Source organism: Corylus avellana, chromosome 4 (assembly GCF_965113065.1).
Source record: "Corylus avellana chromosome 4, dhCorAvel1.hap1.2, whole genome shotgun sequence".
Taxonomy (NCBI): domain Eukaryota; kingdom Viridiplantae; phylum Streptophyta; class Magnoliopsida; order Fagales; family Betulaceae; genus Corylus; species Corylus avellana.
In genome coordinates this window covers 34,376,217-34,389,388 of record NC_142493.1, presented here as the reverse complement: position 1 = coordinate 34,389,388, position 13,172 = coordinate 34,376,217, and the positions used below count along the sequence as shown (strand labels likewise).

At 36.4% G+C, this 13,172-nt stretch overlaps 1 protein-coding gene across 1 annotated transcript; it reads right to left on the bottom strand.

The window, feature by feature from the left end:
- Positions 1–7,525: 7,525 nt before the first annotated feature.
- Positions 7,526–11,084, bottom strand: LOC132177537 (sieve element occlusion protein). Its single transcript, XM_059589904.2, has 7 exons — positions 10,806–11,084; positions 10,494–10,598; positions 9,964–10,408; positions 9,741–9,857; positions 9,513–9,640; positions 8,327–8,815; positions 7,526–8,200 (listed from the first exon to the last, which is right to left on the bottom strand). Exons 1-7 carry the CDS (start codon positions 10,989–10,991, stop codon positions 7,595–7,597), a joined length of 2,076 nt encoding a protein of 691 aa, XP_059445887.2. The 5' UTR covers positions 10,992–11,084; the 3' UTR covers positions 7,526–7,594.
- Between the last annotated feature and the right edge of the window lie 2,088 nt (positions 11,085–13,172).

Sequence of the window (13,172 nt, the reverse complement as noted above, 5' to 3'; positions counted from 1 at the left end):
AAATTATCTTTCTCTATTTTAGTTACTTATTTTTTCGAAATATCTATTAGTTATACACAACTAAGTATTTTAGCTTTTAACTTTTATTATTCAATTAAAATATATTTTTTTTCAAAAAAATTTTTATTGTTTCTTACAGAGTGACTTAAGACTGATCATAAAAATTTAATTGAAAATGTCAAAAAAGAAGAAGGTAAAACTCCTGATAATAAGGGTTCGTTTGGCATTGCGATTTCATAGATTAAAAAAAAAAAAAAGTGATTTTAAACCAAATCTCCAAAAATTGATTGCTTGAAATTGTGTTTTTAAAAAATTACGATTTGAAAACGCAGAAATTTAAAAACTAATATGTGATTTCAAAATATTACTTTTTGAAATCACAAATCTAAACACACTCTAAGTTAGACGTTAAACAACATAATAAGCAAATTAATTAGAATGGGTCCTCGTTGAGAAAACAATAATCTTAGACAGAATATTTTCACTCTTGAAAATAAGATCAAGAAACTTCAAGACCGTTCCGAAACAGAACAACAAATTCTTGACATTTCTAAACAAATACAAAACTTTGATAAGACCCTTGAAACGGCCGGAATAAAAGAAATTCAGAAGGACTCACAAAAAATAAAAATAAAATTATCATATGTCTCTTAACATGTGAAAAACATTTATTTTTTTAACAGAATTTCCTTATAACTCTGTTAGTGATATATATATATTAAGAAAACATGTATTTTTTATATGCTAAAAGAACACATTCTTCTCAACCATTTAAACAAACCTTATCAGTAATTATTTTCAGGGGAAACTTCACTAAGGCCCCCTGAACTTTCGGCCGATTTTGCAGACCCCCCCTAAACTTCAAAAACTCTCATTTTGGACCCTTAAACTTCCATTTTCGCTCACTTTGGACCCCTCCGTCAATTTTCAACGTTAGATTTAACGGTTTGACTTTTTTATACCCATTATACCCTTCGTTAAAACTACACCGTTTTGGATCCCTAAAAATTACAACTCACCTAGCCCAAAACGACGTCGTTTTGGGCATTAATTTTTTTTTTTTTTAAAAAAAGCAAAATATATATATATATATATATATATATATATATATATATATATATATTTTTTAAAAAAAGAGTAATATCGGGGTGGCTGGAGCCACCCCTGGCCGATCTGGGGGTGGTTCGACCACCCCCATGGCCAAGGGGGTAGTCCGGCCACCCCCTTGGCGAAAAAAAAGGGGGGGGGGGGGGCGTATGGGGTGGCTGAAACCACCCCCAACCCCTTGGGGGTGGTCCGGCCACCCCAAATGCACCGATCCCCCCCCTTTTTTTTTTTTTGCCAAGGGGGTGGCCGGACCACCCCCTTGGCCATGGGGGTGGTCGAACCACCCCCCAGATCGGCCAGGGGGTGGCTCCAGCCACCCCCTTGGCCAAAAATGGGGTGGTCCGGCCACCCCATTTTGGCCAAGCCCGATCCTTCTCCCCCCGCCCCCCTTTTTTTTAAAAAAAAAAAAAAAAAAAAACTAATGCCCAAAACGACACCGTTTTGGGCTGGGGTGGGTGCTGTAGTTTTGGGCATTTTCAGAATTTCAAGTGGGCTGGGTAGGGGTATAATGGGCATTTAACATTGAAAACTAACATATAGGTCTAAAATGAGAGAAAATAGAAGTTTAAGGGTCCAAAATGAGAGTTTTTTAAGTTCAGAGGGGGTCTGCAAAATCGGCCGGAAGTTCAGGGGGCCTTAGTGAAGTTTCCCCTTATTTTCATAAAGTTTGTAATATTGATGATGACGACTCGCTTCCTTTTTTTTCTTTTTTCTTTTTTCTTTTTTCTTTTTTTTCTTTTACCAAATTATTGATAAAAGAGGAGTGGATGAAGTTTGTCCAGAATAATCCCAACTTTCCAACTTCAAAGGAGTAATCCAAACCCACGATCCCTTTAGATTGGAGCAGAACATGGGAAACAAAAGGAAAAGACAGTAATTATACAAATCTCTAAGATTCACATGGATAAAGCGTAGCTTTGGGCACAAAATGGGAAAAAAGCAACCAAGTAGCTAGACAACTGATTTTCTCTTTTTCTTTGTGGCACAGAAATTTATTCCAAATTAAATCGTAGAAATTTAATTTAGCTTATAAATTTGTTACGTGCTATTTAGTATATGAGAAATACATATTTTTTTAATTAATATGTGCTTCTTATATATGCATAAAGGACATATGACAATTAATTGTCTTCTTCTTTTTTTTTTTTTTTTTTTTTTTTTTGATGAATTGAGAATTCTGTTTGATCAGATAAATACCAACTAATATCATTAATCATGCTGTTTGGAACAAAAAACACCAGTTTTAAGGTTAACATAACCCAAATTCTAAATCATCAAACATCATAAAATACTATGTAATTCTATAAATCCTTCTTGTGTCCCTCCAATAATGATGTGGTTCTTAAAATTACTATTTAATCAAAATTTAATAATGATCAAGCACAAACTCAATGGTGATTTTAAGAGCCACATCATTATTGTAGGAACACAAGAGGAACTTGTATCATTACTCACAAAACACCTCAACGAATCCTCCTGAATTTGATCCTAAGTTCGAGATTGTAGAAAAGGGTGAAGATGTTTAAAATAACTTGATTTGTTGCCTCTGGCTTTCGCTTGTGAGAATTTTGGGTTTCTAGAGTTTTTTCCGCTGGTATGGTGAGAGAGGCGAGAGAGAGGCAAGAAAAATATGGGGTTAAAAAATAATAAATAAATTATTGAAAAATAATACTTTAAAGAAAGTAAAGAGTGAAATAGATAATCTGCTGAAGTTTGTATTGAAAAACTATTGGATAAAATAATTATAATTTTTTTTTTTTTAAAAAAAAAAAAGTGTATTTTGAGTGGCTAAAGTAGTTACTCTTGCTGGAGAGGCTCTACTAGAAAGATCATGAACTACTGTGTTATATGAAGAAAAAAAAAAATGTTAAAAGAGATTTAATAAGGCACCTCAATAAATGGATTAATTTATGCAGCCATGATATCAAATAAATTTAGAACTTACCACCCTCTCCCATTCTTTCATCTTCAAAGCAATTCTTTATAAGGAGTTAAAAGGAGGAAATATAACATAACGTAAGATAGCTAGATTAGTTTGTATGAATGGCAGAATAAAATATCATGTAATCCAATATGTCTTTCAAGCATGTGCAATAAATTCGCTTTCTCCTAAATTAGTAACATTGTAGAATCATTTTGCCGCATATATGTTAATATATCATATATACGAGGAATCTTATATATCACACCAGTACTATCTCAGTATGTTATCAATCTATCCTTAGTCCAATCATTGTTAAAAATTAAAAAATAAAAATTTGATGATGAACTCGTAATGCCACATCAACCTATTGAAATAGTGATGGGATAAATAGCGTTTGACACATTCATGGAGGGAGGAAGGTAGAGCCTCCTCACGGGTCAGCGTTGAGCAAAGAAAGACAAGGAGAGACAACTCTCCGATTTATAGGTTAATTTAGAAGGAAGTTTTTCAAGAATGAAGAATTAATATACTTACCAGCTTGAAGGCCATAGTTGCAAGTATTCTTTATTTCTTTGTTTTAATTTGTTGTAAACTTTAGCTTCAGTTTTATGCCAAATTCTTCTCCTTAGCGATCAATTTATTGAACTGTTACTTTATTTCTCTCTCAATCTGCATAGGCATGTTCGATCTGCCTTTTGACAAAACAATGCGGGACCAGAATTGTGGCCTTGTTGGCCAAAGGGCTCCAAAGCAAAGCATACTTTATCCACTTTTTTGTGAGAATAACATTTCTCTTTGGACACATATTTGTAATATATGACTATAGGTTGCAATTCGTGCTTGCGTGTTAGGTTTGAAATGTGTCAAAATATTGATGTAAAACTATATTAGTCAATCATAACTCAACTCACTTAATTAATTAGGCCAGACCTCTCAACTTTAACTCACTAATTTTGTGTTAGTTCATGTCGGGTTCGTGAATCATGTCAAAAATTGTTACTCATAAATGTCGCATGTCGAGTTCAGATCGTGTTGAGGCCAATGTATAAAACTTTATAGGTCAACTCTAGCCCCAACTAATTTAATTAAACGAGTCAAACTCATTCTCTTTAATTCATTATTTCGTGTCGAGTGTCCGCTCTATTACGAGAAAAAGCCAAGCAACTCATATCCACCTTTGCAAGTATAAGGGCTTGATATCAATTTCTAGCGGTTGAATCGTAGAGTTTTAGATCTTGCTTAGGTCCCCAACAGACTACTCAGTCCACAAGAATGGATTTTACAATAAAACTAAGATCTGTTTTCTTTTTGTTCAATTAAGCATTCTAACAAAAGGGCTGTAAATAAATCAGTTCGTTCAACAACCTGCTTGATACTCGCTCCGTTTAACTTGACTCAAACTCAAGCTTGATACTGTACAAACCCGCTCGTTGTTATGAAAATCTGCTCAATTAGTAAATGATACATACTTGACTCGCTCAAGAAAACTCGATAAGAGTTTGCAAGCTCATCTCGTTTAAGGCTTAACCAGTTCGTTTGCCCGACTCGTTAGTTTGTTCATATATATATATATAACTAAAAATTAGTTATATAAATTTAATTATATATATTAGTAATTAAGTAATATATGTAATATAAATTACTTGATATTTATATTTATACTATAGATAAATGTTTATAGGTTGTTTTAAAATTCGGGCCTGAACTCTGCTAGTATCATCATACATTAAAGAATTTAATAGCTTAGCTCGAGTTCGAGTTGAGCTCAGCTTGGCTTGAATAGCATTCTCAACAAATAAACTCGAGTTCGCTTGAATTTTAAATGAGCCGAGCTTGAACATACATTGAATAGCTCAGCTCAAATAAGCATCTTCATAAACGAACCAATCTTAAAATCCTAAAGCTCGACTCGGCTCATCTCGATTACAACCCTTGAAACAACTATTACATGCAACCTCAGCAGTATAAGCAAAAATAATTTTATCTCTTTGTTTAGTCAGCTCAACTAAGTATTTTGACAAGAGAAATGTTATAGTGCAATAGAAAGACCGTTTTTGGCCCACAAACACCTGTCATGCTGTTGAGCAAACCCAATAAGAACAACAAATCCAACAAGAACAATAGCAATAGTAGGAGCAATAAGATCATCCGACGCTCATTCAAACAAAAAAATCTGATTAAGATGCTTAAAAAAAAAAAATCTGATTAAGATGAGGGAGACACCGGACTCTTGCTAGAGGGAAAGAATCAAAGGCCTCATGGTCATGGGCTTGGACTTCTAGGTAACGGGTTTGACGCAGCTTACGCCGTTAACAGTGAAGGCGTTTCGTTGATGGAGTAATGAATGACGTGGCGAGCTTTTGGTCTTTAGATATATATTTTTGACACATGTCATAGATATAGCTAAAAATGGGACGAAACCGAAGGGAATTTCAATGGATGGTGAGCCGCGCCCTTTCTTTCTTTCTCTTCTATGAGCCACCGCACTTCTATTTCTCTTCCTTTTACTTCTTGACCACCGCCTGCTTCTCCGGCCGCCGCAACTTACTTCTCTTCTCTAAGCCACCGCTTCCTTCTATTTTCGCTTCTCTTCTCCGGCCGCCTCTCCCGCTCACTCTCTCTCGTCTCTGCACATGGCGTTTCATCCCTTGCGAAGATTTTCGAGATTCCAGGTAACTAGGAAGGTAAGAAAAGTTTGAAACGATTTTTATAAAAGTTTGATTGAGTCATTGATCTGTTTGGTTACTGAGAAAACGGAGGAAAATAAAATAAAATAGAAGCAACTGTGTAACTATTAAAAGGTAAAACATAGAAATTTAGTGAAAAGACAATGATTCAACAAATTTACTTCGTGATAGCGTTTAGGTTTTTGTCAGATTATATTTTGGTGATCTGCACGGGTATTGACTATTGAGGTAAATTGGGGTATTGTGTTTTTAAATCGCTGTTTAAAGCTTATGGACTATATTTTCTTAGTTAGAAATGCTAGAAACTACACTTGAATTTCATAATTATTCTATAATGTTTATGCATTAGTCTCAACTAACTCTTAGATCAGTCCTAATTAAAAAAATTAAAAAAATCTAAGGTTTGGTTATTTACACCTTAGTATTGAAGGATAAAAAAAATTGGTTTTAGCATTCCTCTTTATGCAAATAGAGTCCATAAGCTTTGAAGGGAGGTCGCCGGAGCTGGTGCCCGGTGGTGATCGGCGATAACGGCTGGGGAACAGCGGCTGTAGGACCTGCCGGAGAATGGCAGCGGTGGAAGTTGGCGGCAATGGGTCGTGGACGGCTGGTGAAGGGGCGCCAACGACGCTGGGCCTAGAGGGCCGGTGAAGGTACTAGTGTGTTTTGCCTGAACGGCTAGAGAAGGCACCAGGTGTTGTTGAGCTGTGGATTGCCAAGAACTGGGCCGGTTTGGACCACTGCGTGAGCCTGAGGCCCTGAGCCACTGAATGGGACCAGCTTGGGCCAAAGAATGGGTCGTTGACTGGGGCCGAGTTGGCCAGAAACCGGTGGATTTAATGGTAAACTGGGTCGACTGATCGGATCGAGTAAACCCGACTTCGATGGGCACTCGTGTAATGAGCAACGTGCCCGAGTGAATGAAGGACATATGCAAGAAAGGGTTGCCAGCGCATGAAATTCGTGGAAGCACTGCTAGAACTAGAAGGCAGGGGCGGAGCATGCGACAAAGGTGTCGAACTAGAAGGGCATAGCTCCACTGATCTAGAGAAAGAAAAACACTTTTTGGTGGTTCTTTTGCCTAAAAGAGATCTGGTGGCAGCGAGTGTAGGATTGGCAATGATGAGCGGTGGCGCATGACGGCACGTTCGGCAGCCAATGGTGTCGGCTCTTCCATATATCAATAGATCTATACCTTGCAAACTTGATTCTGATTTTATATTTCGATAATTAGCTTCGAAGAAAGCTGAGAAAGCACTTACTACGGCGGCTGGAGGCACATGGCGGTTCATATGCATGTGGCTGAATTGGTAGGGTCTTCATACAACCTGTGGGGGCGCGTGATGTCTCTGATTGGATTGATTTTTGCGGCATTAAAAATGATAGGTTCCGAGATTTTGATTGGTGTGGTCACCGACTTGAAAGGATGCTTGGAACAACTGTGGGATTTTTGTAGAGAATGCCAAGTCCATAGAAAAATTATTTTGATACCATATAAAAATATATAAAATGTAAGCAAAAGAGTGGAAGTGGACAGAGAAATAGAGAACACAAGAATAAGGCTATATCTTTAAAATATTGAATTGCCTTGAATTGTATTACAATGTATCATATTTAATTATAAAGAAGTTAAGGTGTATTAAACACAACAAGGTAGACCAAATAAGGCAGGCTATATATTGATGACAATTAAACTAAATCAGGCTAAACATGAGAATTATTCTAATAGGATGCAATACAAGTAGAGTTTGCTCACCAGGAAACATTATATATTGTAAATATTTTATAGTTTTATAAGTGTCTACGAGTCAGTAAATCTAAAAGGATATCAGAAAGTGCAGGAAACGCAGTTTGGAGTCACCTAGTCCATTACATTTCATTCAAAGACAACAAACTTCTTCATGTGATGCTTACATTTCTCACAAATTGCAGTTCCTTCAAGCAACCCCTTAGCATAAGGAATGACATTAGAGTGACTGCAAGGCTCAGTTAAAGGAATAGGTTCAGGAGCACCCCTAATGGCATCCAGGAATCCGAGGTTTGCCACATTTTCTCCCCATTGTGAAGAAAGAAAAAGATTCAAACATTGTACGAGTTCTTTTCCTTGAAGCTTCACAATATCTGTGGAAGACCCTTTCCCTATTATTGCCCAACCCTTGTCAGTGAAGTCTAGCAATGCTGACACCTCCTTTAGAATATGATCGGTGTCGACGCTCTTTCCCAGTCGGAGTTTTGACCTTCTCATACTCTCCAGCCGAAGCCAAAAGAATTGAATTTTCGTGAAAGAGATAGAATCAGTATGATTTTCTTTAGGAATGCTGGCCAAAATGTTCCTTACATGTTCATCCAGGTTCCTCTTGCCTACATACACCATCTCAAGCTGCACACCTGCACTTTTTATTTCCGTCAATTTAGAATTTAACTCTTGAATCCATTCTTTGTTCTCACTTCCATAAATGCAAATGTTTCTGCCTTCTTCCACCTGAAATCAGTGCATGAAATCTTATAAGCATGAGTACAAGAAAGTCTAATTAAATTTGGTATTTGCAATGACAAAAAGGGTCTCAACAAGGGATGATCCCGATGCTTCATTGAGTTAGACTCATACCCAGCTAGCCAATAAGGTGTCAATCTCGCCAACCATAAGTTGCACTGTCCAATTCTCCTCTTCCCAGAGCACTTTTTCCCCTGAAGCTGAAAAGGGATATGCCCGGGCTCCCCAGATCATTACCATGTCAATTGCATTTGAGTTGCTAACCATCCCTTTTGAATCCAACACTACCATGAGAGGCTCACCCGTGTAGGTCCATGCTTGTTTTACATAGTTCACCACTGCTGAGCTAAGTAACCATGGTAGCCTTATTGAGTACCATGGTAAAGAGTTTGAGAAAAGGTTGAAACTTCTCACCTCAGCGTCAGTCCATGTATTTGTAGACGGAATGGGAACCCATACAATCTCATAACTTCCCTTATACTTCTTGTTGAGAGGGTGATCATATGTTTGTTGAACCAGCAAAAGTAATTTTTCTATTGGGAGGAGCTCTGGCTTTGAGATTAAGAGCATCACTACCTTGTTGTTCAGCTCAGACACACCAACCTGTCAATTAACACAAAGGAAATGGTAAACTTTAGAAGAAAAAATAGGCTATGTACTCAATAGAGAGCTTAACTTGGGATTCAAGTTGGTTTTCAAGTTGGACTCAAGAGATGTCATCTTGCCCAAGGGCGGCTTACAAGTATCCCAAAAACTTGAGGGTAATTAGTTTGGTACGCTGACGTACCAAATATAATCATTAACACATACTATAACAAGACTACTCTATTTCACTTTTTATCTATTTTCAATGAAAGCTATTCACTTTCTTAATGGAATAATCACTTCATATACCAAACATACCTTAAGTTAAAAGAGAAAGGAAAATTTAATCATTTAATTTAATATTCTAACACAAGTGAAATAGGAGTTGAATGACGGAGACAAAGTTTGAACTCATGACATTTTCTATGATAATATGTTAAATTATCAATTATCTCAAAAACTTAAACTGATAAGACATAATAAATTTAATAATTTATTTTAATATTCTAGCACACTAATTTGTGACATGCAGGGCTTGTTAGGATAAAGGGGATAATTATTCAACATTTTGGTAGCATTTAGATCTAGAAGACATGATTCAACACTCTTTACTTTAACTGGACCCATTATATACGATTCTCCTTACTTTAACTGGACCCATTATATAAGATTCTCTCAGAACTTTATTGGGAGCATGGACTGGAGAGAATAAAACCTTTGCTTGTGAGGAACAATCCTTAAGTGGCAGGTCATTCGTTGAAGCAAATAACGTATCGAGCACCTCTTGATTGTCCCCGGGGACCTCCTGAAAGAGACTCAATAGCTTTTCCCAAATCTTTTTCTCTGCAAGTCATGTAATAGAACAAGCATCAATATGATGCACAGTCTATACTTCAGAGAACCAGTAAATGGCTTCCAAGTTGTTCTGAAGAATCTTAGTAACCTAATTGTTGATGACACACATCCACCTGCCGTCTGAGGCAACTGCATATCCTGCTTAACCGATAAACCAAACTTGAGAGCTCCCATGCTGCACTTACTGTTGAATCTGAATGCCTGCACAGGGAGCTCCAGCATTACAAAATTATCAATATAATGCACATGAAGCAGCAGAAGAAGAAGAATCAGCATATATGTAATGTAGGCCAATTGAAGAGAAAGAACATGCACTTGCTCAGGTTTCATGGGTGTCAAATCAGTGATTTGCGAAGAGCATGTGAAGGCGCTCCTAATGACCCAGTAAGCAGCTGCATAAATATAAGACTTGGCAACAGAAATTTCTTGATCAAGCTCTACATGTGAAAGTGGCAAGCTTTCAAACTTGATGATGCACTTTGTCACATCCATCATTGTCTTAACCAACAGGCTCAATGCCTTAAAGCGAGGCTTCAATGCTCTCAAGTCTTTAGGCAATCGCTTAAGCATTGCAATCGATGCTGCCAAAGGATGCCAAGGATTGAGTTGCATAAGGAGCCTAAATTTCCCATAGCTTATCACAAATGCTGCAAGTACTAATGCCATTTTCTCATCCCAATTATACTTCCCTAGCATATCAAACAAAACCATCGTCCTCATGTGGAGATTACCTTCACTAGAACACTTGCAGAGCAACTGCCATTACAATATATAACTGTATCAGATTGCATGAGAGACAGACAAAGACACAGACACAGACACAGACAGAGAGATGAATTGCCTGGATTGAAATCTCATATATGGCCTGTCTGAGAGGTTCTAGGGAACTGAGTTCTTCAACGTTGCTCTCATTCACTGCAACCGCACCAAAATGTAGACCAGAAACCTGCAAAAAATGTTTGGAATTGAACAAGTTTACATGTTCTGATGTTCATGGATTTAATGGTCAGTTTGACAGTATCACAACACCATGATGAAAGACCCTGAAATCTTAGAGACTAAAAATAATTATCGTGAGAAAAGTGATTTTGATGATTAATCATATGTGCCCCATAACTCTTTGCAAATGGACATGCATAACAATGTTACCGACCAAAGAGGCAACTGGTACTTCTGATGTGGTAGCATAATGCATGATGTGCTCTGTTAAAAGAAGCAATAGCTCAGAATCAAGACGACGACCATCAGGGTCATGGGTAAGGAGGAGTTTTCTTATCAGGATATCCTCATCTAAATATGATGGAGACCGCGAGAAGGGGTCACTCCCGAGCAAGTTCATGGCTGAAGTAATTAATGGTGGTACTGGTACAGTAAGCAAGATGGAGATGTTATATGTATATATATATATATGAGCTTGTAAAACATATATAGTTCTGTGTTAATTATGGGTTTGCATAGGGAAAAGCTAACATTTGGAGATGGTTCTTTGCTTTAACAAATGACAAGAGCATCCATGTGTGTGTGTGAGTTCTTTTGAGACGGTGCTCGTAACCAGGGATCAAGGGACAGTAATGTTTTAGCTTTTTTTTCCAAAAAAAAAAAAAATTCGTTGAGACCATCAAAATAAAGCTTCCTCACTTAAAGAGGTTTGAGCTGTGGACCGAATCAAATCCAAGGCATTTCCTTTTGCACTTTTTCTTCTTGTACTTTTGAAGAGACTTGAGCATCTACGTATATACCAATTGAAATGGGAAAATAGATCTAGATGATACTAGTATAGTTTTTTCAATGGGTTAGATTTAATTTTAAGGTTTTTATTTTTTATTTTTTATGACAAAGAGAGATAAAGAGTGAAATTAAATCTTGACCGTTGAAAATACTGTAACATGCATATTATAATTTTTTTTTTACAACACTTAAGCCAGATCCTATTTTATTGACATTTTTTTTTTCTTTCGGCATGAAATTTCAATTGTGTTAGAAAGCAATTTCTTAAGACAAAAAGGTGTTCCAGCCTCCTAGCTTTAATTCTGAGGGGGCCAAAAAAACAAAGGTAAAGAGAACGAACAAAAACAAAAAGGGAGAGAGAATGCATCTAACAAATTAAGAATAAATAATAGGAAAAATTCGCTTACCCACTGATATTTGCAATGGCATCTGCAGAAAATTCTAACAGAAGGACAAGTGAAATGGGTTGATAAAATAACTCCCCACATTGTAATTTTTTGAAATTTAGAAAACAAAAGTTAGAAATAGGATAATAGTCAAAAGGAGGTAAGCATAATTTTCTCCGACTAATAAGAGTATAAGACAAGTAATCCCACACTCTTAAGGTACAATGATGACATACATATAGTAATTCGTGAAAAATGCTATAAAAATTAATAAAAGTGTATTAAGACTTTTATCTTCTGCTGTACAAACAAGTTGAGAGTATCACATCAGTAATTAAAAATTCATCATACAAACACATGACACAAACTGAGTCTATAAAAGGTTCCTAGTTTCATGTGTTACCAAGAAAAGTAACCTCCATTAAGCCATTGCCATGGAAAACCTGATTTATCTATTTTGGTTACTATATAGAGAATAAAACGTGTTGCTTTCAGTCATTGATTCTTTAATTTCATTGCGAGCTTAAATTTAACCTTTTAAACTTATAAATATAAACTGAGAGGCACTGTGGCCTGTGGGGATGTGTCAAAGGCTTGGAGGCACCTTTTCTCCACTGTGTTAAACATTTAAGATTTAACTTGTGGGGTACATTTTCTGTTCTTTTCTTATTAAAGGTGCGAAGAATAAGGGTGTCTTTACCCTTTTCTCTTAAGACCAATTCTTTGATTATGACACCAATTTCATCACAGAGTAAGAATCATTATTCCAACTTCAATACTTAGAAAATATTCTGCTTTAATATTAAGTGATTGTGCCACACACATCTTATCCTAATTAACTAAAATCAAATACCGTTTAGATGATTTCAGTAGGAAGGGGCAGGGAATGCAGTAGGATAAGAATATCATGCATAGTCTGATAGTCAAAATCTTAATGCACCCGTGTACGACAAGAATAAAATTGTTCCTATTTAGACTTTATTCTCTCTTTGCTCATTCTCATTTAGTAGGAAAAAAGCCATATTTCTTGGTGATATACTGACTACTCACCCTAGCCCATTCAAGCAACCTCTACAGTAACTAGGCTATCAAATCACACAATCACTCAGAAAAAACAAATCAATTGCTCTTAAAATATTCTTCACATGGAAACTATACACCCTCATTAGTCCCCAAATAGCTAGCCATTAATCCGATCAACATGATAAGTCACACCTTACAAATATAATTACGAATCATTAACATCGATATTATCATGTTGGACAAAGAGTCACCCCATTAAAAGGGGTACATCTTAAAACACACTTTCTCCATAAATTCTTTGTTTAGTTTTATCTCTTAAAAAATAACTCTACAGACTTATTAAGCATCAAAGGTTTCTTGTTGGCCAGCATTATCCTAGTAGT